Source organism: Aspergillus sclerotioniger (assembly GCF_003184525.1).
Source record: "Aspergillus sclerotioniger CBS 115572 chromosome Unknown BO94scaffold_28, whole genome shotgun sequence".
NCBI lineage: Eukaryota > Fungi > Ascomycota > Eurotiomycetes > Eurotiales > Aspergillaceae > Aspergillus > Aspergillus sclerotioniger.
The window spans coordinates 221,726-249,692 of NW_020291018.1; the positions used below are offsets into that span (position 1 = coordinate 221,726).

General features: G+C 53.3%; 9 protein-coding genes across 9 annotated transcripts; 5 read left to right on the forward strand and 4 right to left on the reverse strand.

Moving 5' to 3' along the window:
* Positions 1 to 32: 32 nt before the first annotated feature.
* On the forward strand, positions 33 to 997 carry BO94DRAFT_568488 (DsbA family oxidoreductase). The gene is made up of 3 exons (XM_025614681.1): positions 33 to 118; positions 171 to 315; positions 378 to 997. The coding sequence occupies exons 1-3, from the start codon at positions 71 to 73 to the stop codon at positions 920 to 922; spliced, it is 738 nt and encodes a 245-aa protein (XP_025464053.1). The 5' UTR covers positions 33 to 70; the 3' UTR covers positions 923 to 997.
* Positions 934 to 2,872, reverse strand: BO94DRAFT_605297 (FAD-binding domain-containing protein). The gene has a single exon (XM_025616480.1). It carries the CDS (start codon positions 2,703 to 2,705, stop codon positions 945 to 947), a length of 1,761 nt encoding a protein of 586 aa, XP_025464054.1. The 5' UTR covers positions 2,706 to 2,872; the 3' UTR covers positions 934 to 944.
* Positions 2,873 to 3,151: 279 nt separating this feature from the next.
* BO94DRAFT_538460 (NAD(P)-binding protein) lies at positions 3,152 to 4,781 on the forward strand. The gene is made up of 2 exons (XM_025612493.1): positions 3,152 to 4,261; positions 4,332 to 4,781. Exons 1-2 carry the CDS (start codon positions 3,303 to 3,305, stop codon positions 4,423 to 4,425), a joined length of 1,053 nt encoding a protein of 350 aa, XP_025464055.1. The 5' UTR covers positions 3,152 to 3,302; the 3' UTR covers positions 4,426 to 4,781.
* On the reverse strand, positions 4,453 to 6,589 carry fmpR (Zn(II)2Cys6 domain-containing transcription factor fsqA). The gene has a single exon (XM_025606134.1). It carries the CDS (start codon positions 6,329 to 6,331, stop codon positions 4,640 to 4,642), a length of 1,692 nt encoding a protein of 563 aa, XP_025464056.1. The 5' UTR covers positions 6,332 to 6,589; the 3' UTR covers positions 4,453 to 4,639.
* Positions 6,590 to 7,117: 528 nt separating this feature from the next.
* BO94DRAFT_588915 (cytochrome P450) lies at positions 7,118 to 8,994 on the reverse strand (the record flags this gene model as incomplete). Its single annotated transcript, XM_025615915.1, has 6 exons — positions 7,118 to 7,539; positions 7,624 to 8,229; positions 8,283 to 8,351; positions 8,410 to 8,494; positions 8,582 to 8,722; positions 8,806 to 8,994. 6 exons carry the CDS (start codon positions 8,992 to 8,994, stop codon positions 7,118 to 7,120), a joined length of 1,512 nt encoding a protein of 503 aa, XP_025464057.1.
* Positions 8,995 to 9,301: 307 nt separating this feature from the next.
* Positions 9,302 to 10,506, reverse strand: BO94DRAFT_473761 (zinc-binding alcohol dehydrogenase family protein; the record flags this gene model as incomplete). The annotated part of the gene is made up of 2 exons (XM_025608489.1): positions 9,302 to 9,833; positions 9,941 to 10,506. 2 exons carry the CDS (start codon positions 10,504 to 10,506, stop codon positions 9,302 to 9,304), a joined length of 1,098 nt encoding a protein of 365 aa, XP_025464058.1.
* A 306-nt stretch (positions 10,507 to 10,812) lies between these two features.
* Positions 10,813 to 12,083, forward strand: BO94DRAFT_605321 (uncharacterized protein; the record flags this gene model as incomplete). Its single annotated transcript, XM_025616481.1, has 1 exon — positions 10,813 to 12,083. One exon carries the CDS (start codon positions 10,813 to 10,815, stop codon positions 12,055 to 12,057), a length of 1,245 nt encoding a protein of 414 aa, XP_025464059.1. The 3' UTR covers positions 12,058 to 12,083.
* Positions 12,084 to 12,573: 490 nt separating this feature from the next.
* On the forward strand, positions 12,574 to 14,322 carry BO94DRAFT_605323 (cytochrome P450; the record flags this gene model as incomplete). Its single annotated transcript, XM_025616482.1, has 3 exons — positions 12,574 to 12,861; positions 12,928 to 13,825; positions 13,898 to 14,322. 3 exons carry the CDS (start codon positions 12,574 to 12,576, stop codon positions 14,320 to 14,322), a joined length of 1,611 nt encoding a protein of 536 aa, XP_025464060.1.
* A 995-nt stretch (positions 14,323 to 15,317) lies between these two features.
* Positions 15,318 to 27,961, forward strand: BO94DRAFT_605326 (putative hybrid NRPS/PKS enzyme; the record flags this gene model as incomplete). Its single annotated transcript, XM_025616483.1, has 9 exons — positions 15,318 to 15,754; positions 15,872 to 16,281; positions 16,363 to 19,444; positions 19,503 to 19,723; positions 19,777 to 19,837; positions 19,897 to 22,074; positions 22,130 to 22,833; positions 22,901 to 24,913; positions 24,980 to 27,961. 9 exons carry the CDS (start codon positions 15,318 to 15,320, stop codon positions 27,916 to 27,918), a joined length of 12,045 nt encoding a protein of 4,014 aa, XP_025464061.1. The 3' UTR covers positions 27,919 to 27,961.
* Positions 27,962 to 27,967: the final 6 nt, after the last annotated feature.

A 27,967-nucleotide genomic window follows, 5' to 3' on the forward strand; every position in this document is an offset into this window, starting at 1 on the left:
CCCCTCTCCCCCGCAATATCGACACCGCTCATCCCAACCACTAAACCAAAACCAAGCCATCCATCTCACCATGACGGTCATTCCCATCGCCATCACCTCAGACCCCGTCTGCCCATGGGTCCGTTCCCACTTCCCCCCTCCCTCTCCTCCATCCTAACCCATCCCCACAGTGCTACATCGGCTACCGCCGCCTCACCAAAGCCATCCGCCTATATCAACGAACCTACCCCAACGGAAGCCAAGACACCATCCACATCACCTGGAAGCCCTATTTCCTCGACCCGGATGCCCCAATCCAAAGTATCCCCTACATCGGTAAGTAACCCCTCCCTCCCCATTCTTCTTTGCGTCGAACTTCCCGCTAAACAGTACCCCAGACCGAATGACCCAGAAACTCGGAGCCGAAAAAGTCGCCCCCTCACAAGCTCATCTCCAACGGCTCGGGGTACCAGATGGAATCCGGTTCCGGTTCGGGGGTCGAATCGGGAATACGTTGCGTGCGCACCAGGTGATTCTGCTCTGCGAAAGGGTGGACATTGAGAAGGGGACGGATTATACAACGGGGGTGGTGGAGGGGTTGTTTCGGAAGCATTTTGAGGAGGAGGCGGATATTACGGATGTTGAGACGTTGGTGGGGATTGTGGGGGAGGTGAGTCGGGGGGATGGGTTGGAGGAAGGGCGGGTGAGGAGATGGTTAGAGAATGGAGAGGGGGTGGAAGAGATACAGGAGATGGCGGAACGGGCGAGAAAGGAGGGGATTCGGGGGGTGCCATGGTTTCGGATTGGGGGGGAGGGAGATGGAGGGAGAGTGGTGACCTTAAATGGGGCACAGGATGTGGAGGAGTTTTTCCAAGCATTGATCGCGTATAAAGAAGGAGGGCGGAGGTTGGAGGAAGATGGTGGAGTGGGAACTAAGTGTTGAGTAGTGTTTAGCTTATTGGTACTTAGTTAGTTAGGAGTCCCCCCAGGCAATCAAACCGCCCTCCCGGTTGTTCCCATTGTTCGTCCCATCCCACACACCGCCAACAACGCAGCAATCCATCGGGATCGTATTTCTGTTTGATCCGCAGGAGCTCTGCATAATTCTCGCCCCACCAGGATGTTTTCCAGTTGTCCGTGAAGGGATCGGCCTCACTGATGTAGGAGCCACTGTCTGGGGCCAGCCTTTCTAAGGCCCGGGTGACGGCCTTGAGTCGCCGAACAAAGGCCCGTCTCTGGGTCAGCGTGCTATTCCACGGCCACTGGGCCTCCGTCGTGATCATCCAGGTGCTGTTTCTCCAGGCCGGAGTGGCCGAGGTCGATCCGGGGTCAGTATAGGGCGAGTGGATGTCCGAGGGCGGCGTGGCGAACAGGGTGGGCTTATAACCCTCGGCCACCAGCTGGTTCAACGTGTCGAGGATGCGTGCCCGACCCGTGGCATTCTGCAGCATGGCCGTCGGGATCAGACGGTTCGTGGCGAACCTCGCCTGCCCGACCCCTGCGTTGGCGGTGGGGAGCATATAGGCCTCGTACACGGGGAAGAAATCCGGATACGATTCGAACACCACCGTCCCGCCGGGCTGGGCCTTCACATAGTCGATAGCCTCTGCCAGGGAGGCCCGGGCAGCCGCCAGATTCAGGAACGGGTTGGCCATGACGAGAGAGTTCATGCTGTTGGGTCCGCCCCAGCCTTGCTGCGACCACCGCACGGCATGCTCCATCAACAGCTGCGCAAAGGCATCCGGATGCGTGACATTCGCGGGCACGGTGAGATAGGCGAACACCAAGGGGAGGCGCGGTTCCACGCTGCTGGTAGATTCCAACACCACCCCGTACGTACCCCCGCCGCCCCCGCGGAGGGCCCAGAAGAGGTCCGTGTTTTGACACGCGTTGGCCCGACGCACCTGTCCGTCCGGGGTCACGATCTGGTATTCGAGAATGCGATCGATCCCCAGTCCGAACTGCGCCGAGAGCAGTCCGTGCCCCCCGGTCATTGCTAATCCTCCCGAAGCGCCCACGGTTGGAGCAGTGCCGCCAATGAAAGTCACGTTGTTCTGGTGCGCAAACCGGTATACCTGATCGAAATTGACCCCGGCACCTAGTGTGATGGCTGGGTGGCTGGCAGATGGAGCGATGGGACATCCCTCGGGAATGAACTCGGGGTGGAAGGCCAGATTCTGCAGAGGGCGGGTCCAGAGAGCGAGGGATCCATGTAGACTACTCCGACTGCTGAAATCATGGCCGCTGTTCTTGACACTGAGAGCTACCCCGGTGTGGCGGGCAAATTCAAAAGCCGTCTGGACATCGGCAGCCTCGTGGACGGGGATGTAGTACCTGGACACGCTGCCTTGGCCACAGCTGTGCGACAATACTGCAGCCAGGTCGGTCGGGTTGGAGGGATCCAAGAGGCATTGGCTGGTGATGGGATTGGAAGAGGCAGCGCAAATCTCATTCTGGGCGTGCATGAAACCGTTGTACAAGTCAGCGCGATAGGCGGCAGTAGTGTACTGGGCCTGCAGCTCCGAACATTGGCTGGGCTGGGGAGAGACCGGTCGACCATCGTAGTGGCTAAAGCAGGGTTGTGCCAGCGGGCTGGCTGCATGCAATCGACCTTGCAGCGTGGCATTCAGGACAGTCCACGACCAGGTTCTGTCCCCGGCGGAACTCAGGTTGGTAAGGATGAGCACGAGAAAGAGGAGTTGTGACACCATCGCTGAAGCTTTCATTCTTGCTGATCCGTCTGATTACATGTAGAGACGATTCTATGTTTCTATGATTATATATCGGCCAAGGACTTTCCTTCCACCACATGGCCAGCTAAGCCTCAGCCTTTTCCATCCGGTCCGGCCAAGGCACCGACCAGGGAGTGAGACGGTGAGACGGTGAGACGGTGAGACGGTGAGACCCCCGTGAAACCCTGACCAGGGGTCTGATTGGGATGTCCGAAAAGTTCGGGCCGGGGGTCCGATTCGGGGCCACGAGTCGGCGCGGGGCTTGGGCAGGAAGGAGGGCATACTGGCATACAAAGGCCAACACACGGTCTCACGTACGTAGTACTAGAGAGGGGGATATACAGTGGTGGCGCCGAGTAATGGTGTAATCAGAATAATCATTAATAATGGTGGTAGCCTGCCAGGCGGACATGGCGCAGCCTTTTCTTTGTTCGCCCGCCACGCAAAGCAATAGTCTAGAAGTCCGACCTGGAATTCATAAAGACCCAACCCCTTTAAACTTACAACAGTAGCCGGTGGTCCTCTCTATTCCAATCTGCTCGCGCTACGGAGTACCATCACCATCACCACCATCACCGCCACCAATCCATCATGCCCCCAACCGATCCTGAGATCTCAGCCCTCCTGGGCCCTGGTCCTCCCCAAGGCCTAGGAAAAATAGGAACCATGCGATGGGCCGCCAAAAATCCTCCGAAAGACCCCCAGACCAGCTTGGCGGGGAAAACGGTTCTGGTGACTGGCTCCAACACGGGGTTAGGGTACCACGCCGCCCTCAAGTTTGCCGCGATGGGCGCCTCCCGGCTAATCCTCGCCGTGCGCACCATCAGCAAAGGCGAAGAAGCGAAACGCAGAATCATAGAGGCAACGTCCGGTGGCACATCCACCACCATCACTGTTCTCCCGCTCGACATGAATAACTTCGCCTCGGTCAGGGCCTTCCCGGGTCTCCTTGAACAGGCAAACATCCGCACCTTGGATATAGCCGTGTTGAATGCCGGCATCGCCCCACCCACTTACCAAGTGAACGCCTCGACGGGCTGGGAGTCTGCCTTGCAGGTTAATGTGCTGGCGACCGCGCTTCTCGCCATTATCCTGATGCCCATTCTCATGACCACTACGGCCACCAACGGTGGTCGGCCCGCGCAGTTGACCCTCACTGGTAGTTTTGCGCACCTGTACCTAACCACCAAGGATCTGCCGACGGTCGCGCCCGGTCAGAAGGTGTTGGAAGCGATCAATTCGCCCCGGGCTTTTAACGTCGAAACCTCCTATGCGGTGATGAAGTTGTTGACCATGTATGTGATGCAGGGGCTGGTGAAGGATTATGCCGGGAGTGAATCAACCCCGGAGGTGACCATCAACGTGGCCTGTCCGGGGTTGTGCACGACGGACTTGGGCCGGGACTTTCCCTGGTACGTCGTGCTGCCATCCAAACTGATGCAGATGTATTGCGCGAGATCGGCCGAGGAGGGCAGTCGCGCGTTAGTCAGTGCGACTTTGTTGGGGACAGCTGGCCATGGGAAATTTTGGTCGAATGATGTCTTCACTGAGTAAGTAATTTTTTCCTGTGTCCGGACATAACTAGTCTGATTGATTACTGACGAGGTATGGGTGCAATAGACCGGGGATCATGGTCACCAGCGAGGAGGGACGGAGGCTGCAAGCACAAACCTGGGCCGAGATTGTGACGGTGTGTAAGAGTCAGTTGAACTGAGAGGAAAGGAGGGTCAGCTGGTCAGAAGGCACTCGTCTCTAGTTATTACCAAATTCGATCTATAATTGTTGGATGAAAAGAAAATGGTTCCTCTGATATGAAATACCAAGACACAGTTGCTTCGCTCCGCACCCAAGGTTCATGTCTCCAGTGACATATCCTTTTTCAGAAATTGTATATCCCTCAGAGCGTTCTGGTAAGGTTTCCCTTATCCTTACGATGCACGCCTCAATATCGCCCTAATGTCATTCAAAGTCTGCTTCACCGATCCTGCTCCCCCATCAACGTCCTTGAAATAACCCAGATTATGATGCTTTAACATTACCTCTAGTAGCGCCGATGCAGATGCATTATCTAGAATCCCCCCACCATCTTTTCTTCCCGATAAGTTGGCCCCATTGTCGCTTCCATTCCACGTCACGTCCGGTCGTCCCGGTGACTGGGACGAGACGAGTGAGATTCCCAGAAGCTCCTCGATGCGACCCAGCATTCTCGAGCTAAGCTGAACGATTATTTCCAGTTGAAGATCACGATGACTGTTTAGATCAAATCCGCCAATGTGCAGACCTGGGAGTACGGAGGGCATTAATTGGGTGGCGAACCTGCCGGAGGATGAGAAGGAGGATGGCCTGGTAGATAGATCGGCCGTGGTAGAAGAAGCCAACGTCGACAAAGATGGCACAGGCAAGGATGGGAAGGGGACGGAGGAATCGGCAGACAGGGCAGCGTGGATACGATGGAAAATAGTACCGTACGCATGTAACAGCCAGATGTAACAGGTCAGGATGGTCAATGTGGTGGGCATGTCAACTCCCGACGACCCGACCGATTGTTTGGAGGCTGGATCTGGCATAGCGTCGGGAAATGAGATCAAATTCTCAGGACCAGTCCTTGGAGGATTTTCTTGATTGTGCACTGCCAGATGCTCCGGGTCGTTCCAATACTCAGAGTACGAGCAATCCGAGTCATTGGACGGCGAACGCGGCGACCGATGGTGGAAGGATGGGGATGAGGAGGAAGGATGTGACATGGCGGATGCGGTCGCTAATTTTAGGCAGTGTAGAATATTCAGGTAAGCCTGGGTGAGTTCTAATAGCCTTCCAATGCTGTTCTGAAGACCCTTCTCAGGCTGCCCTTTGCTGTTATCCGGCCATGCCGAGAATGACAGGATGTCGGGAAGAGGCATGGCTCTCATCTTGCTCGAATCTCGCAGGATCTGGGAACTCAGTTCGGACAAGCAATGCAGACAGTCCTCCTTGGTCCCCAGAGGGGGCGATGCTGTACCAGAGGTCTCCTGTGGAGGCGGTTCCTCGTCAAGGTGCTCGGGTCTTGTTCTGGCAGTAGTCACTTTGGGGTCGTCAAAGAGCATGTCCATGAATTGATCGCTTCCATGGCCAGTGGCCTCTGGACTCAGTCGGACGTCAAAGTCCAGAGGCTCTACTCCATATCCCAATGTCTTCGACCTGGATAGGTCTGGGTTCTGATCGGTCGCACTCAAGGAGGTGGGCGGCTGCTTGGGGGCTGCCCGGCTGACAGTCTCCCCACTGCGGCCCCCGATCACGGAGGGATGGATAGTGACCGGCGACACATAATGCGCGGACTCGAGGAATGGTTGTGTTAACTTCCTTTTTGCGGGGATTGAGTCGATCGATTCGGCAAAGTCGGGGGGCGCGCGTGGGACGGAGACGGATTCGTAGATGCGGGACGATCGCTGATCCAGAAAGGAGGCCGACTGCCGGGCTTCCTGCAGCTTGCGCTGCGCATAGGACAGACTGTTGGTACACTCGGCCCCGGCCTTGAGACAGCGTTCGCAGGGGCTGAGCCCCCTGGCCTGGAATGGTCGCACACATCGCAGCTTCTGGCCCCTGCATCGATCGCAGGCACTCCGGCGAGCGTCCGGGTTCATGATGGATGAGACGGGGACTGCTTGGAATTGTCGAGGTTAATCGGCCGAAGACGTTGAGATGGGGCTGGTATATTATAACTAAAAAGAAGGATATGCATCCTCATGGCATACACGCGAGTGCGTCAATAAGGTGGTTGCATCTCATGCGGGTTGTCTGATGTCAGATGGTCGGACACACCGCGAAAAGTCGAATTGTGAAGGAGAAGGAGAGAAGATCGATTGCCCCGAGCAAGTCTGGAAGTCAACTTGGAAGTCCCCTGCCCAGTGGCTCTGTCAGCCTGCCGCTGACGGCTACTATTGGTTGGCGGGGACTCGATTGACGCAAATCAGATCAGCCCGAGTGGATCGACATGGATTTCACTAGATTGGGCAACAGTCGTCATTCACGGCCCGGGATCCATTCGGATCACTTCTGCTCGCGTGATTGGGCAGAGGCCATGCGTTCTCAGCTACTACTAGCTAGTACGGTGTACGAGGATGGGGAGCAGTGAGTGACAGCTCAGAGACACCAGTACCTGCCTACCCCTCATTTGCCCTGCTTCCCCCCCCCCCCCCCCCCACGGGTGTTCTTATCATAGACGAACTGTGGTTCCAGCCAGGCCCAAAACCTAGTAGGCGGGTCTGGCGGGATGAGGGTTCGCTTGTTTGCGCTTCTTCAAGTAGGGAAAAAGGAAAGAAAAACTGTTTGCTATCCACGTTCCAGTGCTCCGTACTAACTAATTAACTAATCAAACCAGTCGTCCTTCCTTTTCCCACCTCCCTACACGGTACCAGGTACGTGATCCTTCACAGTTCGTCCCTTGGCCTTCGGCGAACAAGGAGCTGCGCCTGCTGGTTAGGAATGACGTTGATATCATGGTACTGGTCCGGGGGGCGTTCGGTTCCCTCAGCAAATTTGAATTCATACTGCAGGAGTAACTCGCTGAGAATAATCTTCAGCTCATGCGCAACGAAGAAGCGCCCGGGACATGCATGAAAACCGGCTCCGAAGTTGGTCGAATCATTTGATACGCTGGCGAAGTGGAATTTGGCCGCGTCCCCCTCCGTCCGCATGCGATAAAAGCGAAGAGGGTCGAATTTCTCCGGCTGAGGATACGTGTCGGCATCATGCGTGAATTCATAGGTGGGGAACATCAGAAATGTGTTAGCTGGGAGATGCAGTCCATCGTTAAATGTATACGGCTTGACCGTGGAACGTTGGCCCGTGACTAACATGATCCACCCATCTGGTCAGTGGATGAACTGTGCAAGGGGGCGCGGAGGGGGGGGAAGTCAAGCAATTAATTACTTACCAAGACCTACGGGGTGTAGGCGTTGACTCTCCTTCATGAAACTGTCTAATTTGCGCAGTTTCGCGAGACTCTGCTTGGACCATCCCGGCGATTCGGCCTGTACTTGACGGATCTCCTGCAGCAATTCCGGGATGAATGCCGAGTGCGCGATTAGATCATACATGATGGAGACCACCGTGGTGCTTGTGGTGTGGATGCCCGCCGTGTACAGAAACAATAGGCCATCGGCAATCTCCGCCGGGGTGATGGTCTTGCCATTCTGGTGGCCGTCGATGAGCCATTGGACCGCATCCCGATGCATATCCGGTGAAGCAGCCAAGCGATCAGACGTGCGCTCGTGGTACAGCGGCTCGATCATTTCGGTCGCCCTTTTTCGAAGCGTCAGGAGGTCCTTTCGCCCACTGTAGGTCCAGGGAGCGAGCCACTGCCACCGAGCCGAGTAGGACGCTCGAATCCCCATGGCGGATTTCATGATCCCAGTCGTATTGGCGATGGTCAGCTGAATCCATTCCGGATGACAGCAAAGCTTGGGTCCAACCAGCACTCTCCCCGTAATTCTGGAGATGACCGGGAAGAACGTATCCCATGGCTTTAGCGACGTCCATTCTGCAGTGCCAGCGGATCAGGGTTTGATTCTTCGGCGCGGGGATAACCCTCACCTGGGCATTCCGGTATCACCGTCTTGAATGTCTCAAGACACTCGTCCCTCATTGGCTCCACCAATTCCCCTGCAGGAACCTCACGTCAGCATATGATGCCGCAACAGTCCCCATCAAAATAACATACCGAGATTTTTGTTCAAATCAATGCGAGTCACATGCGTGGCTGCGGCAGATGGAAGCACCGATCCGCTGTATTTCAGCAGGAAAGCCTGTAAATTGTCTCAGCCGCTGGGGCCTCACTGGCAATTGCTTAGATGAGTGTGTTGGGGGGGGGGGGGGGGGGGGGGCAAACCTACCTGAATTGAGTACAATGGAAAGCTCAGGTGGTCTTCGGATGCACTCTTCACCTCATCCAAGTATTTCTTTGGCATAATGACTTGGGGGCTTCCCTCGTCGACCGGGTTACGGATTCGGAACGCAATTCCTCGTTTGTTATACTAGTAGGATCACGGTTTCAGTACCAGATACCCCCAGATGACGGGTTCGGATAACATAGGAAGCAGGTGGAAGGGAACCAGACCTCTACATAACCCCGATGCATGATCTCCTTCGTTCGTGTGATATAGCTGGCCTGGGTGTCATTTTCATCGAACTTAACTACGGGAATATGAGGGAGGCCTCGCTGGCGGCGCAGGACCAGATTCGAAACGAAGGCGTGAAGCGCGAGGCCTGCTGCCAGGGTAAGGCTGAAGTAGAGCATCCACGTCATGATATGTGATGGGAATAAACGCTAGATGGCATACATTCCAGGAAGCATACACAGCTTTGTGCATACATATATATATTCATCACTTCGACGCGAGACGATCTGTATATGCCGAATACTTCAATCCGCAGTCTGCTACATTCGGTATCCACTCGGTGTCCCTCCGATCATGCCCCCCCCGACCCCGAGTCAGTCACTTTCGGGGCTTCCCATCTCCGAGCTACTGGAACATTACTGATAGACCATCTGGAATATTCAATGTCCATCTATCGCTATGCGGTCCGACGCCAAGTAACTTGGAGAGCCGATCTCACGGAGATCCCAGAAAAACCACCAGTTTCTGTGCCGACAAAGTCCTCGATTTCAACAATTCCAACCCATCCAAGATCCCCTGCCAACCCCCCTCCACCACCCTGATCGGGTGCGACTTGAGTCGCTTGCTATCCAAGAGGCTTTGAATCTGGCGATAGTACTGGATTCCGAACCGACGCTTTTCCGGGTCTGCCTCACTTCCATATCCATTTCCCAAGGGGATTTCATTCCCAATGATAGCAGACCCCATGACGAAGGTAGGCTCAACCGTCTGTCGCGTGTGGTTCATTGGCTGCCACATCTCCAACGCGATGTACCGCCCCCCGGCGCGACCAATGCTCTGGTAGCAAAGTCGTTGGGTTTTAGCTTCCGTCATCGGATCTAACACCAGCTCCAGGTTATTGTCCGTGTATGTCCGGATGTCCTGCGCACAGGTAGCGGAATGGTAATCGTAGACCGCTTCGGCCCCGTAGGAGCGTACGAGATCGAAGTTTTTGGGCGAGCAGGTGGTAATGGGAATATGGCCATATCTTTAACATTAAGTCAGAGTGTATCCATGGTCTCAACGCGATAAGGCGAGAAAGGGAAAGAAGGCGCGCGCGGGGGGGAGGGGGGGAATTGAAGTGCTGCAACATACATTCTCAAGAGTTGAATGGCAAGTGTTCCCACAGACGTACTACCAGCATAAACGAGAACCTGCTCCGGTTCCTCGGCAGGACTTTCAGGACTACCCGGTAGTCCCATTCCTCCATCCCAAAAGAGGGACAGTCCAATGGTTGCGATTCCACTGGCACCAAACGCTGCTGCGTTCTCCCATGCCATGTAATCTGGCTTCTTGAACAACAGTTCCGGATCTGCCCGAACATACTGCGCGAAGGACCCAGACTCGGGATCAATTGAATTCGCTCCGTGGCAAGCACCAAACACGGCGTCGCCGATTTTCCAGCGTGGCTTGGATGGTAGACTGGCCACGTCGGGCCCGATGGCGACAAGTATTCCCGCATAGTCGGTTCCATTGACGACGCCCTTACAAGGGAATTGATAGGGCATCTTGTAATCGCAGGGGTTAAGGGCCACGGCGATTACACGTACCAGCATTCGGTTGGGGGGGACCTGTGGCAGAGGGACCCCATGCGTGATCACGAGAACCCCGCCATCGGCTTGGAGAATCGCGGTTTGAGACTTGGGCAGATCGGTTGGCATCTGGGTGACGGGCATGATGGGAGAGTCGACCATGGAGAGGAGCATGTACTCGCCAACAACTGCGAAGAGTCCAGAGTACCAATGTTATCTACGGAGGGGAAGGCTACGGCGCTCGTCGGACCGAATGCTGGGGTAGGGTTCGGAGCAGTCGGGGTGGTCTTCGGAGCCCCGTCCTTTTAGCTATTATACAATGGTAACGGAAAATCTCTCGCAACTGCCCCTCGTTGTGAGGAATGACTTATTTTGCTTCTGATTCCAAAAGATAGTGGACATCAAGGAAGAGATATCCTGCAAGAACAAAAAACCATGCTTCAAGTGCTGAAATACTTTTACCTCTTTACTCTGGCACATGCTGTGGGTCTGGTCCAGGGCTGGGAGTCTACATTCCCTCAGAACTGGCCGCTGAATTGGACCCCTCAGCCTGAACTCAACCTGGCTGGGCAAGACAGCTGCACCACCAGTCACCTTACTGCCTACGAGACCGCGGGATCTGGGGCTGACATCTGGCTTTCCACTAGCCCCCTGGACGATTTCGAATCCCCCAAGATCCTACCGCTCAACTCCAGTAGCGGTGAGCAATGGGAATTTGACGGCGTCTCCGATGACGGCATGAACGCTTTTATCTTCGGGCTTTATCGGGACCCGGGTCTTTCGCTCATGGGCACGGGCAATCTGCGTATCTCAGCGGAGTTGGCCTACGCGAACGGAACCCGTTGGGGAAGGGTGGATTATGCCAGCGAATCGACCGTGGAGTCGTGTCCGCATGGGACGAAAGGGGTGTGGAGAGGCACCGACTTTAGTTACATCTTCGAGATCTCCAAGGACATGAGTCGCGTCAAGTTGGAGGTTGACACCCCGGATCTTAAAGGCATCATTTACATGAGGTCCAAAACCCTCCCACGGTATGCAGACGCTTCGACCTGGCCAGCAGAGAATGCATCCACAGCCATTGCACCGCATTTCCATTGGGTGGAGCCGATTCCGGTGGGCGACGTCAAGGTAGACCTGTTTGCCAAAGGGGAGCCCTTCACTTGGCATGGTTTAGGAGGTCACAATCGTCTGTGGTCCCCCTTCAATTGGTTCACGTGCCTCAAAGCCATGAATGCTGTGCGGATGACTGCTGGTCCATATTCACTGTCTTACATGCGTTTTACTTCGCGGATTGCTGGTGGTAAGGATTTTACATCGGTCCTGCTCATGCACGGAGCCGAGAAGATTTTTTCCACGACCTTGGGTGAAGCCTCTGATGTGGACGACTATGTTTTGATGTCCAAAACGTACGATGGCGCCGTTACGGGCACTTTGCGTGACAAAGTGACGGGATATGAGCTCGAGTTGGTTTCCCCGGGACGGAAAAAGCATTGGACGTTTATCATGGAGCATAAGAATATTGCGTTCGAATATCTTGTCGGAAAGGGCCGTGGAGGGAGTGGTTTCTCTAGTAGTTCGAGTGGAGGACCGGTTGGCCTGGAGCAGTTCAGAGGGGTGGCGTTGACCGAAGCCCTCACCTTCCCTGACAGTTCTCCTCTTTTCAAAAACCAATATGTTTGACTGGTTCGGGGTGGTGGATTAGCCCGTTGATGTATGCCTGCTAGTTAGGATAGATGTATTCCTTCAATGGACTGCCTGGACTTGCAAGAATTGCCTATCATCAAGATCTAAGCTTCCAGCACCGACTCGCTAAATCCGAAACGGAAAACTGGAGCATGCGACGACACCTAGACGGGCTCGTTAACCCCCAAAGGTGTGTTTTCTGGGCCCTTGTCTGTGGTCACACCTCCAGAAAGCAAACAACCTTCGGGGTGTTGCAGCCATAGATGGGTGAGATCAACACTCGCAACGTTTCGGTTCGGTCGGCTCGGAGTCGGACCCTCGTTTCGGGGAAGATCATGGAGAGGGAATTGTTTTGAACATGAAGTGAGAATGGTTAGTAGACTGGGGTTTTTCCACTGTGTCATCTCTTCGTTTTTTCTTCGTTCCTGCCTGAATAGATCCCTGGTCGATACCTGCACTCTTACAAGCCTTGATCATTCACTTTTAGTAGTAACACCGATCTTGGAACTCAAAATGCTGGACTTCGACCTTTTAGAGCAGATCACCATTATACGCCAGACTCTGGCCCCATTGCAGCTTAGCAGATGGCAACTATTCAAGCTAATGATTGCTAGCATCCTACGCAGCACGTCCACCCTAGTCTTGGTGCTCTCCGCAATCACGGCACTGATTCCCGTGCTGCTGGTTTGGAGACTATGGACCGGAAATTCCGAGTTAGATAGGCTTGGGATTCCACGGGTGGGGGGCAGCAAACAGCACCGAAAGGATTTCAGGCGCTTGGTGGAAGAAGGACACCACCGAGTAAGTCCGTCCCCACCCTATTCCGGACAGGCATGCAGTTATCTGATAGGTTGGCCCGCGATATAGTATCCTAATTCGCCCTATGTGATTCGAACCCAGGGGCTGCAATACGTGGTATTCCCACCGGAGTCATTTGACGAAATCAAAAAGCTCCCTCCACACATTGCCTCGGCACAGGACTTCTTCGTCAAGACGTACTTTGGCCACTATACCACCGCCGGAACTGAGACCCCGGCTTTGCTGAAGGCTATCAGCATTGACCTGGCTCGAAGCATCCCCTTTACAGTGGTCTCTCGACAGGAGGATGCAAAAGCCGCGGCAGATGACGTTCTGGGATCCTGCCCCGAGTGGAAGGAAGTGAAACTGTTTCCAGCTGTCACCAGGATGATTGCAATGACCAATGCATGCACATTGGTGGGAAGGCATCTTGCCCGCAGCGATGGCTGGGTGAAGCTAGTCAGCAAATTTCCATTCGAGGTCATGGCCGGAACCTTTGTTATCAGTGGCTTTCCCCGTTTGATCCAGCCCATACTCGCGCCGCTGATTTTTCTGCCGGCCATTATCACCAAATGGCGCATGAAATGGTCGCTGCGCGGGGTCATCAAGCGGGATATGCATGAATTCCTCACCACCTCGGACAAGAAGACAGTTTTGAAATTGAAGGAAAACGGCAAGGTTCCCTTCACTGCGTCGCTCATGACGAGATACAAACCAGAAGAGGCCACTCTGGATCAATTGCTCCAGGACTACGTCACGGTCTCATTCGAGTCCACTCCTTCAAGCACGGCAGCTCTGTACCTCATCCTGATGGAGTTGGCAACACGACCCCAGTTGGTCGAGATCCTGCGCCAGGAATTACGGGAAGTCCTGGTGGATGGGAAGTTACCAAAAACGCATCTTGCGGAACTTCGGAAGATGGATAGTGTGATGCGGGAATCTGCTAGAGCAAATCCATTCAGTCTCCGTGAGGGTTCCCATTGTCCCCCCTTTTTCCTTTTTATCGCTCGGCTATTCTAACCAACCCACGTCTCTATAGTTGGTCTATACCGTCTTCTACGAGTACCGACCAAGCTCTCCACGGGCCCAGTCCTACCGGCCGGAACTCTGATTTGCGTGGACGTGCATCACATCCATGGCTCCGAGGAACTGTGGACCAAGCCTGAGGAGTTTCATGGGCTCCGTTATTATGACAACCGCAAGGAACCAGGCAAGGAAAATAAGTATCAATTCGTCAGCACTGGCGCAGATTCGCCCGGTTGGGGCGATGGGGCCATGGCTTGTCCCGGTCGGCTATTTGCTAATAGCACCATCAAGATCGCCTTGGCTCATTTGATCATGCACTACGACTTTAAGTTTCGGGATGGGGAAGGGAAACCTCTAAAGACATCACTTCCCAATGGCTCGTGGAACCCCGGGTTGGATGTCAAGCTCATGTTCAAATCAAGAAAGTGGGATGCCTAGGGCTGAGGCTGGAAGAGACAAGCAGGAACGCTGGGGACGAAGAGGAATGGATGAGCTGGGAATGAAGCGGCAGGGGTGGTAACTAGCTTCTGTCACTGCAGGGTGAAATGGTGAATTCAAGATGGGACAACTTTTTTAAGCATCTCCCGACTTACCAAGTCGACTATAAGCCATAGCTAGGTGCTAGTCAGTCCTTGTATGTCAACAGCTTTCGGGTGACTGTCTTGTGTACATTCCTGCTTCTTCTTATCCCCTACTGCGTACAAATCAGATAACTTACTACATGTGGCCAAGATGTTCATTGACTAGTACTAGCGTAATGGTAATGATGAAATATATATTGTACTCTGTCTCATGGGCGCTACAATCATGGGCTGTTAATGTCCACCTGGACGGCTGGAGGGTCTGAATACTTCATTTTTAGGGGAAATTAATCCGCTTGGCTCTTCTTGTTTCCCCAAATTGCAACGTACTTCTAGGCAGCCCCAACCAGCCAGCATGTGTTGTGTTGGGGTGGTTCAAGTGGCCACCACTCACGTGACAGCTTCCGCGCGTCGTGTTGGCGTGTCTCTCGTCTTCCCCTTCCACGCTTCCCGCAGACAGCACGAAATGCCAGGGTTGCCAGTTATTCTGGCTACGCGCCGGACACACGATGAAGGAATCTCTAAAGCATGGATTGGGGGCAGGACCGCCTCTCCGATAGACTCAAACCGGGGAAATGTCGGTCCTCCGCGCTCGGGGTCTGACCCGCCTAAACTATCGGGATCAACTCCGACTCGGATGCAGCCTATCGGAGGAAGGCAAACTAGAGCATCCACCCCATCGAGCCGGCCGGCAAGTATATCTCAATACGAATAAACACAAGGACGGATAGAAGAAAGCCGATCAAAGACCAGAACGGGATCATAGATCACGGGCCGAAGAGTTGTCCCTCTTGTGATCATTTGCGCCTCCCTGCTTTCATCCGATTCTCCAACACAGGCCCAAGTCTCCACATGGCGGGTTCGCAGACTCATTCGAACGAGCCAATTGCCATCATTGGCAGTGGATGTCGGTTTCCAGGGGCCGCAAGCACTCCATCCAAACTGTGGGATCTACTTCGAGAGCCACGCGACGTGCAGAGCAGAATCCCCGACACTCGCTTCAATCCGGACGGATTTTACCACCCGGAGAATACGCATCATGGGACCAGCAATGTTCGTCACTCCTACTTCCTTTCCGAGGATCACCGCCACTTCGACGCCCAATTCTTCGGGATCAAACCAGTCGAGGCCCACTCGATCGATCCCCAACAGCGTCTTCTGTTGGAAACAGTGTATGAGAGTATCGAGGCTGCCGGGATCTCGATCGACCATCTCCAGGGCTCCCAGACTGCTGTTTACGTAGGTCTCATGGGGGCCGATTATGCCGATCTCCTAGGTCGCGACACATCGTTTTTTCCCACTTATTTCGCCACCGGAACCGCAAGAAGCATCATTTCCAACCGAGTGTCTTACTTTTTTGACTGGCGGGGGCCATCGATGACTATCGATACCGCTTGCTCGTCCAGTTTGATAGCGGTGCACCAGGCCGTACAGGTTCTGCGCTCTGGGGAGTCTCGAATGGCGATTGCCGCTGGGGCCAACCTTCTGCTGGGGCCGGAGCAGTATATTGCGGAAAGCAATCTCAAAATGTTATCGCCAGATGGTCGATCGTATATGTGGGATGAGAGGGCGAACGGGTACGCCCGGGGTGAGGGAATGGCGTCAGTGGTTCTTAAAACACTCTCCTCAGCGATCGCCGATGGAGACCATATCGAATGTATCATTCGAGAGACTGGTATTAACCAAGATGGTAAAACCAAGGGTATCACGATGCCCAGTCCCACCGCTCAGGCCGCATTGATCGAAACCACCTACGCGAAGGCGGGTTTGGATCTGCATCGGGCACAGGATCGACCCCAGTACTTTGAGGCGCATGGTCGGTTTCAATTCCCTTCTCCCCCCCACCTCATCTCCAGTCGCTAAGTGAGTGAACCACTGACGCGAAATGCACCATCAGGTACTGGGACGCCAGCAGGTGATCCCACCGAGGCGGAGGCAATCCACAATGCATTTTTCATGAACAATGGCTTGAATCTAGAGAGTCATAGTCCGTTGTTTGTCGGTTCGATCAAAACTGTCATCGGTCACACCGAAGGAACCGCCGGATTAGCGGGTCTCCTGAAGGCCTCCCTGGCGTTGCAGCACGGAGTCATCCCACCCAATTTGTTGTTTGAGAGGCTGGCACCCTCAGTCAGACCTTTCTACCAGAATCTGGAGATAGCCACCAAGAGTCAACCATGGCCGTCGACCAACCACAATGCACCGCGGAGAGCCAGTGTCAACTCGTTTGGGTTTGGAGGGGCAAATGCACACTGTATCCTGGAAAGCTACGAACCATCACAGAAGCCTTTCGACCCCAATCGGCACACAGAGAAGAGTATTGTTTGTACTCCATTCACCTTCTCAGCCGCATCGGAAAGTTCTCTCAGGGGTCTGGTGTCATCGTATTCAAATTTTCTCAAGGCACGGCCGTCGACTGATCTCCGTGCACTTTCACTCACACTAGCCACCAGACGATCTGCATTTTCCACTCGCGTCTCATTTTCGGCAACCGATGTATTAGGCCTTGCTTCCAAGCTAGATTTCTTCAAAACTGGGAACGGAGAGAAATCAATTGCCGCCTCGACCTCAGCATCCCGGGAAGGGCCATTCCGTGTTCTTGGCGTTTTTACTGGCCAGGGTGCCCAATGGGCTAGAATGGGAGCCGAGCTGCTGCGTTTTCCAGCGGCCCACGTCATCGTTGATCGCCTGGAAGAAAGCCTGGCCCACTTACCCCTCGATCGTCCGAAATGGTCTCTCAAAAGGGAGCTTTTGGCCGACAAGACATCGTCCCGCGTAGGAGAGGCTGCCCTCTCCCAGCCACTTTGTACCGCCATTCAGATTATTCTCGTGGATCTCCTCAAGGCCGCAGGTATCAAGTTTTCTGCGGTTGTTGGTCATTCTTCTGGTGAAATCGGGGCTGCATACGCGGCAGGGTATATCACGGCGACAGACGCGATCCGCATTGCGTACTATCGGGGAGCGAATCTTCATTTTGCGCAAGGTAAACAGGGTCAGGCAGGAGCAATGATTGCTGTTGGTACCTCATATGAGGATGCGCAGAAGCTGTGCAAATTGAGACGGTTTCGAGGCAAGGTTTGCGTCGCGGCAAGCAATTCGGCAACAAGCGTCACGATATCTGGCGATACCGACGCCATCGACAATGTGCGAGCAGTGTATGAGGAGGAACAGAAATTCGCCCGAGTTTTGAAGGTCGACAAGGCCTATCATTCTCATCATATGGTCCCTTGCTCGGAAGCCTATGCGAATTCTCTTCGTGCGTGTGGAATCCAGCCTCGACGTCCGCTGGACTCGGATTGCATTTGGATTTCAAGTGTCTACCAGCAACATATCGATGATGTAAAGGACAATCTTGCCGACTCTTACTGGATCAGCAATCTCGTATCGCCCGTGCTGTTCTCCCAGGCGTTGGAATATGCACTTGGGGAAAGCCAATTCGATCTGGTGATTGAGGTCGGTCCTCACCCTGCATTGAAGGGGCCTGCTAGCCAAGTTATCCAAGACGTTCTCGGGGCTGCCATACCGTATACCGGGGTTCTGCGCCGGGGTGTGAATGATATCGATTCACTTTCCACCGGGCTCGGCTACATCTGGGCTAATCTGGGCCCTCAAGCTGTCGATTGTACCGGATATGACGGTCTATTGAACCCTGACGCAGATACTCAGGTACCTCTCAAGGGGCTGCCCCCTTACTCATGGGATCATGACAGACCGTACTGGTACGAATCACGTATCTCTAAGATTTTTCGAGAGCGAAAGTATCTCCCGCATGAACTTCTCGGGACTCGTTGCCCCAATTCATCCGATAAAGAAGTTCGATGGAACAACTACCTCATCCCCAAGGAACTACCATGGATCACAGGCCACCAGATTCAAGGCCAGATGGTATTCCCTGCAGCGGGTTACATGTCGACCGCATTTGAGGCTGTCCGAGAGATTGCCGGGGAGGAGTCCTTGAGATCGATTGAGCTAAAGGATTTCACCATTGGCCAGCCACTGGTTTTCGATGCCGAAGATTCTAGTGTTGAGATTCTCGTGTCCCTAACGCAGGTGGAACGACATGGTGATACCTTGACAGGTCGATTCAGTTTCTTTTCGACTGCCGGCCAGGATTCAGGCCCCATGTCTCTAAATGCAGATGGGGTGCTTGAAGTGACATTTGGGGATCCAGTCCTAGAGCTTCTCCCTCCTATGCCTGCTCCGCAATTTGCTATGATGGCAGTCGAGACCGACCGATTCTACGACACCTTTGCGGGATACGGCTACGAGTACACGGGTCCGTTCAGGGCGCTTTCGTCCATGGAGAGAAAATCTGGGATCGCAACTGGCCTAATCTCGGTTCCGGAAAGCAGTGTGCGAGATAAACCTCTGCTTATTCATCCAGCAGCATTGGATGCCGCCATCCAATCCATCCTCTTGGCATTCTGTTTTCCAGGGGACGGTAGACTTCAATCCATCCAACTACCCACCGATATTGCCCGGATCAGCATTAATCCAGCCATATGCGCTGCCAATTCTGCCCCAGGTCTCTCATTGAAATTCTTGTCCACCATCGGTCGTGACGACGGTGCCAGAGTGGATGGGGATGTTGATCTGTATGCCGCCGATGGCCAGAATGCGATGATTCAGCTGGAAGGAATGCACACCAGGCCCATGGTTCCACCAACAGAAAGCACCGACACTCATATTTTCTCGGAGCCTGTATGGGACGTGGCATCCCCGAATGCCATGCAGACCCCATGGAATGAGCGTGAGAGGTTTGAATTTGGCTTTGTGCTAGAAAGAGTTGCTTACTACTACCTTCGCCACTTGGTAAACAGGACAACCGAGAAGGACCGGGGGAGTTGCGAATGGCATCACAAGCATCTGTTTGCCTATGCAGACTACATGCTTGATCGGGTTTCCAGAGGTCATCATCCCTTTGCTCAGCAACAGTGGATTACCGATACGCATGACGAGATCACATCCATCATTGAGAGGTACGTTGTGATGTCCTCTTCTCTTTGGCCTCGAGCTAACAATATCTTCAAAATTTAGCTACCCGGACAGTATTGACCTTCGAATTATGCGTGCGGTCGGAGAGAACATTATTTCCGCGATTCGAGGAGAGTCGACCATGCTGGAGGCCATGATGAAAGATAACATGCTCAATGAGTTCTATGTAACGGGCCTTGGGATGGAAGAGTATCTGAAGAGATTAACAACAGCCGTGAAACAGATAGGGCATCGTCACCCGACGATGAATGTTCTTGAAATTGGTTTGTTCCATCACATTCTTTTCTTCACTGAAGGATGTTAATCATATGTACAGGTGCCGGCACCGGTGGTGCGACCAAGTCAATATTGAGAGAGCTTGACGATGCCTTTGCCTCGTGAGTGAAAGAGCAACTTGCTATCTTCCATTCTGGACAGTTGCTCATCCCTTTCCCAGATATACATTCACGGATATATCCAGTGGCTTCTTCGAGAAAGCAATGCAAACATTCAAAGCCTACGAGTCTAAGATGACGTTTAAAACTCTCGACATTGAAAAAGATGTTCTCGATCAAGGTTATGCAGACCATTCATTTGATCTCATCATAGCTTCCCTCGTGTTGCACGCCACGACAAAGCTTGAGGAGACAATGAAGAATGTTCGCCAGCTGCTCAAACCGGGCGGATACCTGGTAATGTTGGAGATCACGGACAACGATCCAATGAGATTTGGGTTCATTTTTGGGGGGCTGCCCGGCTGGTGGCTGGGAACTGACGATGGTAGACCGCTATCCCCGTGCATTGAACCTTCTCAGTGGGAAAACCTTCTGGAAGACACGGGTTTCTCTGGCATCGAGTCCATCGCGCCGCATCATTCAACTGAGCCACTTCCGCTCTGCGTCATACTTTCTCAGGCAGTGGATGACCGACTGAACCTCCTTCGCGATCCACTATCCCCTGTAAGCCAGGGAACTATCGCTATTCCGGGACTTACTATTATTGGCGGCAGCAAGGCTCATACCTCCCATCTCATATCATCGGTGGCTCAGTACCTCACTCCATTCTGTGGACAGATCAGACGATTCGCATCGTTGTCGGATCTTGATGCTACCAGTCTTTCCTCAAGTGGGAGCGTGATTTGCCTCCAGGATCATGATGACCCCGTCCTACGGTCCCTTTCAGAATCCAAGTTACGGGGCCTGCAATTGCTATTTGAGAGGTCGAAGAATGTGCTCTGGGTCACTGCTGGGTACAAGGAATGTGACCCATACGCCAAAATGATAGTGGGACTTTGTCGCTGCCTTCTACAAGAAATGCAACACCTCCGACTTCAGGTCCTGGATTTTCCAGCCACTGAGGAACCCAGTTCCAAATTGGTCTCGGAAGCCATGATCCGGCTCGCAGCAACTGAAATCTGGGACGAGGAAGGACGACTCAAAGATTTATTCTGGTCCACGGAGCCAGAGATTGCGTACGAACAGGGCAAGGCGCTCATCCCCCGCGTCAGGCTGAGCAAGCGTCTGAACAGTCGGTACAATTCATCTCGTCGCTTAATCACACAAGCTGTCGATATCAAATCAGAATCTGTAACCTTGACATATTCTGGTAATACATATTCCCTTCTGTCAGCTTCCGACCAGGCACCAGAGAACCTGATTCAATCGGCCAGCTATGGTACCGTGGAAGTTGATGTCAGCTATTCGTTATCAAGGTCGGTCAAGATTGGACAGTTGGGCCACTTCTTCGTCGTTCTCGGCACGAATAGAGCGACTGGCCTCCAGGTGTTATCCTTATCAACCACACTGTCATCCCGGATTACAGTTCCCGAGAGCTGGGTACAGCCCTGTTTGTTGCCCGCTCAGCAAGCCGTGGACTACTTAGTGACCGTATTTCACGGGCTCTTGTGCAATGCAGCTTTGAGTGACTTGGTGAGAGGGGATATACTGGCGGTCTTAGAGCCCAGCGAAACTCTGGCAAAGCTTCTGGAGCCCGCTGGGTTGAGACGAGGGATTTCAATTCTCTTTCTCACATCGACCATTCCTCCACCCAGGGGGCCATGGACTGCCATTCATCCACGCTCTTCGAGACGGGATGTCAACATTGCCATTCCCCAAAATGTGGCACGACTGTTGACATGGACGGACAGCACCTGTTCTAATCTCATACAGTACATCGCTTCCAGCCATCCGGTGGAAACAAGGGACACCTTGACGCAATTTGATGGACGATTAAATACTGCATCATCTGATCATCGTATCCCAGAGGCCTTCCAATCATGTCTTTTACAGCTTCGATCTAACTTGTTTCAAACCAACAGACAGGACGTTCCGATCCGATCATTGCAAGAGCTTGTAAACGGCCAATTCGAACAGACCGGTACCATAGCGGTCGTTGATTGGCGCTCAGAAACCACGGTTCCTCTCCGGTTACAGCCTGTTGATTCACGACCCCTGTTCAGAACCGATAGAACATATTGGCTTGTTGGCTTGACCGGAGGGCTCGGATTGTCTCTCTGTAGGTGGATGATCACCCGCGGCGCAAAGTATATCGCTCTCTCCAGTCGAAACCCCAAGGTTGATCCCCGCTGGATATCCGAGTTTCAAGCATTGGGGGCCACCGTTAAAGTCTACGCTAAGTACTTTTATTCTCCCATGATCCTGAATACAATAGTTGGCTAATCATAAGCATAGTGATGTCACTGACCGCCAATCTGTCCACTCGGTCTACCAGCAAATCGTGGCCTCCCTTCCACCGGTGGCTGGTGTCTGTCAGGGTGCAATGGTTCTTCATGATACTCTGTTTCTCGATCTGACCATGGAGCGCATGGAAAAAGTCCTCAAGCCCAAGGTTGACGGGGCAGTCCACCTTGATGAGATATTCTCACGTGAAGCCCTTGACTTTTTCGTCTTTCTCTCTTCCATGGCTTCCGTCACGGGCAATCCGGGTCAGGCAGCCTATGCGGCGGCCAACATGTTTCTCGCCGGACTCGCCGCTCAAAGGAGACGGCGGGGGCTTGCCGCGTCAACAGTGCACATTGGGGCAATTGTGGGCAATGGCTACGTGACCCGTGAGCTAACCCTTGCACAGCAGGTCGCTCTCCAGAAGGTGGGCAATATGTGGATGTCAGAGCAGGACTTCTACCAGATCTTCGCAGAGGCTGTCGTGGCCAGTCCTCCTCGACCCGGCCCGAACCCAGAATACTTCACCGGCTTGAGAGTCTTCTACAACGACGAAGAAGACAAACCCCAGTACGCCGAAAACCCCATCTTCTCTCATTTGATCAAGCACAGGCACCTGGAGGGCAGCATTACCCATGGTAATAGTGCAACTGTTCCTGTTAAGATCCAGCTTTCCAAAGCGACTACTCATGAAGAGGTTTATGAAATTATGAGAGGTGCGTTACTCGTCTCAGCAGTTGGTTGCTTTGAACGGTCCGTGCACTGACGTTTCTGTCGTTGAAGCTGCCTTGGTTGCAAAGCTACAATCAGCGCTGCAAACCCCCGCCGATCTGGACATGATGAATCTCAATGCAGATGCACTGGGTATCGACTCACTTGTTGCCTTGGACTTACGGTCTTGGTTTTTGAAAGAGCTGAAGGTCGATATACCGGTTTTGAAGATCATCAGCGGCTCCACAATGGGTGAACTGCTGGGGCGTGCTGGGGAGCTTCTGTCCGCGAATATGATCCCCAACGTGGTCGCGGGAGCTGTTCCTGACAGGAATCCCGTCTCATCTGAGAAGGCCCAGACTAAGCCTGCCGCTTCAGCACTATCAGCAACATTGCGACAACAGCCAAAACCGACTCAGTCGGCTCCTGCACCGCCGTCTATCGTAGAGACAACCCGACAAGAACCTAAAGAGAAACCAGTCACCACAGCTAATCACACGCCTTTCTCTGTCGCTAAGAAGGAGGAAAAGAAGAAAATAGAGCGCCGTGTGATACCTGCTGCTCTCTCAGTGCCAGATGTTAAACCAGATCCTTTGGACGACCGACCTCAGGAGGGTATGGGGTGGAGTTCAACCTCACAATCCGAACCCCAGAGCCCGTCTTCTGCCAAGGCAACCCCATCGGAGATGTCCGGGTCATCATTCGAGGATATCCCTCAACCCATTGGTACCGACAATGCAGTGCAAAGAATCCTCCCGGTATCATTTTCCCAGTCTAGATTCTGGTTCTTACGATCCTATCTTGAAGATAAGACCACTTTCAATGTTACAGTTTCTATCCGTCTTCAGGGCAAGCTTCGCGTCGATGACCTTGCTCAGGCCGTGGCGACAGTCGGACAACGTCATGAATCATTGCGTACTCGCTTCTTTACGGACCAAAGCCATGAGCCAATGCAAGCCATCCTTGAGTCCTCGGTTCTTCGATTGGAGAAGAAAACTATATGCAACATTCAAGAAGCCCAGGCTGAATATCTTCGTCTCAAAAATCATGAATATGACTTGGAAAATGGAGAGACGATGAGAATCATCCTGCTGTGCGTTTCTGCTACGGTCCACGAGCTCATCCTGGGATATCACCATATCAATATGGATGGAGTCGCTTTCGAGATATTCTTCTCCGATTTACAGAAGGCCTACGATGGCACACTGCCCGCTAATTCAGGGCTTTTGCAGTATCCGGATTTTGCCTCCAGGCAGAAAAAGCAATACCTGGATGGCGAATGGCGAGGCGAGCTGGCGTACTGGCGCAAAGAATTCCAAACAATACCTGCGCCACTACCCATAATTCCACTATCAAACTCGACCGGCCGGGTGACCTTGGGCAAGTATGCAACTCATCTCGCCTCTTATCGGTTGTCGCCAACATTGTCTACCCGAATTTATGACACCTGCAAGAGGTTGAAAGTATCCCCATTTCAATTCTATCTCGCAGTCTACCGGGTGACGATCAGCCGCTTCGTCGACGTTGAAAGTCTGTGCATTGGGGTGTCAGACGCGAATCGAAACGACAGTGATGTCCAGCAAAGCCTCGGCTGTTATCTCAATCTTCTTCCCGTCCGATTTGAGACTCCGGGGGCGCTCAGCAGCTTCAGCGAAACAGTCCGAGACACAAAGTCAAAAGCTCAACAAGCATTTGCCAATTCGAAAGTCCCCTTCGACGTTCTACTCAATGAGCTCAACGTGCCAAGATCATCAAATCACAGCCCACTCTTCCAGGTACTCCTCAATTACCGACAAGGTGTTGCTGAAAGTAGAACCTTTTGCGATTGTGCGTGTGAGTGGACCAACTTTGATGGCGGACAGACAGCTTACGACCTCAATCTGGACATCGTTGATAACGCTGGGGGAGATGCACTCCTGCGGTTGTCTGTGCAAAAGGCTCTCTACGCGGCACTTGATGGTGAAATTATCTTAAAGTGCTTTGTGAACCTTGTAGACGCATTCTCACAGAACCCTGCCATGCGCCTGAACAAGCCAGCACTATACTCCAAGGAAGACTCGGCCAAAGCTATTGCTCTCGGACGCGGTGAGTATTCCCGGATAGAGTCCGACGGGCCCATCCATGGAATTTTCTAACTTGACATATATCTAGGTCTGTCTACCCCGCTCACCTGGCAAGGGACTCTCATGCACCGAATCGATGAAGTGGTGGTATCTTCTGCTCAAGGACTGGCCATCAAAGATGGACTCGGTCATGCCTTGACATATGGTCAAATGAGCGATCGTACAAATGCCATCGCCCAAGCCTTATCGGACGCCGGTGTGAGAGACCGGTCCAAGGTTGCCGTTTTCCAGGAACCATCCGCCGATGTGATCTGCTCTCTCCTGGCTATCCTACGATTGGGGGCGGTATACATCCCTCTTGACCCCCGAGTTACTACTAATCGTTTAGCGGTGATCCTCAAAGCCTGTCAGCCAACGGCTATTCTCACCGACGCAAAAACGCACGACGACATCACATCACTCAGTTTTGATACCAAATTGCTTGACGTCTCCCGTGATATAGTTCCTGCCACTGCCAGGAAGCCTCTCGTCCCTAATGTCTCCACGGAAGACTCGGTGATGGCTATTCTTTACACCAGTGGAAGCACCGGCATCCCCAAAGGGGTTGTGATGAAACATTCCGTCTTCCGCAACCATGTGGAAACCGTCCATAACGCTTGGATATCGGGTCTCACTGCTGTCCGTGGTTTGCAACAGTCCTCCTTCAGCTTCGACATGTCCTTGGTTCAGATTTTCTGGCCACTTTGCTCCGGCGGTAGTGTCTATGTTGTTCCGCAATCGGCCCGGGGCGATCCATTGGCTTTATCCCATATCATCTCATCTGAACGGATATCTGTCACGGCCGCGACACCAACGGAATACATAAGCTGGTCAAACTTTGGGAACCAAGATGCGTTACGCCAGTCAGAATGGAAGTTGTGTATCTCCGGTGGAGAAAGGATGACCCCGAGCTTGACCGAGGCTTTCCGACATGTGAGCAATCCGGGCTTGCGTTTGATCAACTGCTACGGTCCGACCGAAACCACCTTCTTCTCTCACTTCGCAGAAGTGGAGTGGCAGACCGTCGACCCCACCAATATCTCCTTGGCTCCTTGGACTAACTACTCCACCTACATACTGGATTCCAATCTTGAGCCTCTCCCAATGGGTGTTCCCGGGGAAGTAGCCGTAGGAGGGATGGGGGTCGCATCGGGATATCACAATCAAAAGGAAGCTACCCAGCAGCGTTTCATCCCAGACAGGTTTGCACCTGAAGAATGGATCCATCGAGGTTGGGGGGTGATGCATACCACTGGGGACCGTGGCCGATTGCAGCAGGATGGGACACTGCTTCTAGAGGGACGCATTGCCGGCGACACTCAGATCAAACTGCGTGGCCTTCGGATTGATTTACAGGATATTGAAGCGACAATCGTGCAAACGTCAAAGGGTCGGATTGTACATGCAGTTGTCTCCCGACGCGAAAACTCGGATTTCTTGGTCGCCCATGTCCAGTTGCTTCCAGAGGGAAATAAGAGTGCGGATGAATTTTTGAATCAGCTGCTGGTCGACCTCCCGCTACCACAATATATGCGTCCGGCATTGATCATTCCAACAGAAACACTGCCCCGAACAGCTTCGGGCAAGATCGATAGACTTGCGGTCCAGCTGGTGCCGTTGCCACGGACGCCGCAAAAAGAGCCTGAGAATACGTCCCACACTGTTGATGATATGGAATCGCTGCTTCTAAAGCTATGGGAAGAAGTGTTGACGCCTGAGACCCTGGGTCATTTTACGGTGGATTCCAACTCGGATTTCTTCCGCGTGGGTGGTAGCTCATTGCTTCTCATGCGTCTTCAAGCCCTGATCAAAGCAGAGTTCTCCATTGACCTTCCCTTTGCTCAACTGTTTGATGCAAGCACTCTCGGAGGGATGGCTGCTAGGATACAGTCTCTATTACGTCTCGATGAGCACATTGCTCCTGTCGACGCTATCCTCGGAGAAGCCGATGTCCCTCAAAATCCAGTGCCAGAGGTCATGATTGATTGGGACACCGAAACCTCCACGCCGTCTGGGATACCCTCCTCCACTATCCTTGGATCAAATAAGCCACGAGTTGCCATTTTGACCGGCGCCACAGGCTTCCTGGGCAAAGCCCTTCTTCGCCAGCTACTGTCCACTCCATCAATCGAGAAGGTCTACTGCATCGCTGTGAGAGCTACAGCCTCTCACTCCGACCCCGTGTTCTCCTCGCCCAAAGTTGCCATCTACCACGGAGACCAGTCCTTGCCGTCCCTCGGGTTATCCCCTTCTGACATCGACATGATTTTCTCAGTCGCCGACACCATCATCCACAATGGCGCCGATGTCTCATTTCTCAAGTCCTACCCTTCCCTACGCAACGTCAATGTGGAATCCACCAAGCAACTGGCCACTTGGGCGCTTCTTCACGGATTACAATTCCACTACATCTCCACCGCTTCCATCACCTCCCTTTCAGGCCAGGAGGCTTTTCCGTGCGTCAGCCTACGCGACTTCCCGCCTGCCGTGGATGGCTCTAATGGGTATATTGCGTCCAAATGGGCTTCAGAAGTGTATCTCGAGCAGATCAGCACGATCTATGGAATGCCTCTGGTTATTCATCGACCCTCCAGCATTACTGGTCCCGGTGCCTCAGAGACGGATGTTATGGGATCCTTGCTGAAATACTCCAAGATGCTCCATGCCATTCCAAGGGCGGAATATATACGGGGTTTCTTCGATTTTATCTCGGTTGATCGAGCAGCTACAGAGATTGTCGCGGCGATCCAGGCCGGGATCAATGACGTCGACGTGAAGTATGTGTTCGAAAGTGGTGAGCTGCAGATTGAGAGCAGGGAAATGAAATCACGGATGGAGAAGCTGACTGGAGAAACAATTCTGGAGTTGACGATGGAGGAATGGGTACGAAGGGCTGAGGTATTGGGGCTGAATCCCATGGTTGCTGCATTCCTGCAAGGGGCTGCTGGACAAGGGGTGCTGATGACACAATTGATCAAGGACGTGTAGTTGGCCGCTTTGTACTTCCATAGGGTTGCTTTCTATAATAATGCAATAC

Bases quoted from the DNA above. Each gene is read 5' to 3' on its own strand.
- BO94DRAFT_605297 (XM_025616480.1), bottom strand. From the start codon at position 2,705: ATGAAAGCTTCAGCGATGGTGTCACAACTCCTCTTTCTCGTGCTCATC.
- BO94DRAFT_538460 (XM_025612493.1), top strand. From the start codon at position 3,303: ATGCCCCCAACCGATCCTGAGATCTCAGCCCTCCTGGGCCCTGGTCCT. The intron at 4,262-4,331 runs GTAAGTAATTTT...TGGGTGCAATAG, and splicing joins TCGAATGATGTCTTCACTGA to ACCGGGGATCATGGTCACCA.
- fmpR (XM_025606134.1), bottom strand. From the start codon at position 6,331: ATGAACCCGGACGCTCGCCGGAGTGCCTGCGATCGATGCAGGGGCCAG.
- BO94DRAFT_568488 (XM_025614681.1), top strand. From the start codon at position 71: ATGACGGTCATTCCCATCGCCATCACCTCAGACCCCGTCTGCCCATGG. The intron at 119-170 runs GTCCGTTCCCAC...CCATCCCCACAG, and splicing joins CAGACCCCGTCTGCCCATGG to TGCTACATCGGCTACCGCCG. The intron at 316-377 runs GTAAGTAACCCC...ACAGTACCCCAG, and splicing joins CCAAAGTATCCCCTACATCG to ACCGAATGACCCAGAAACTC.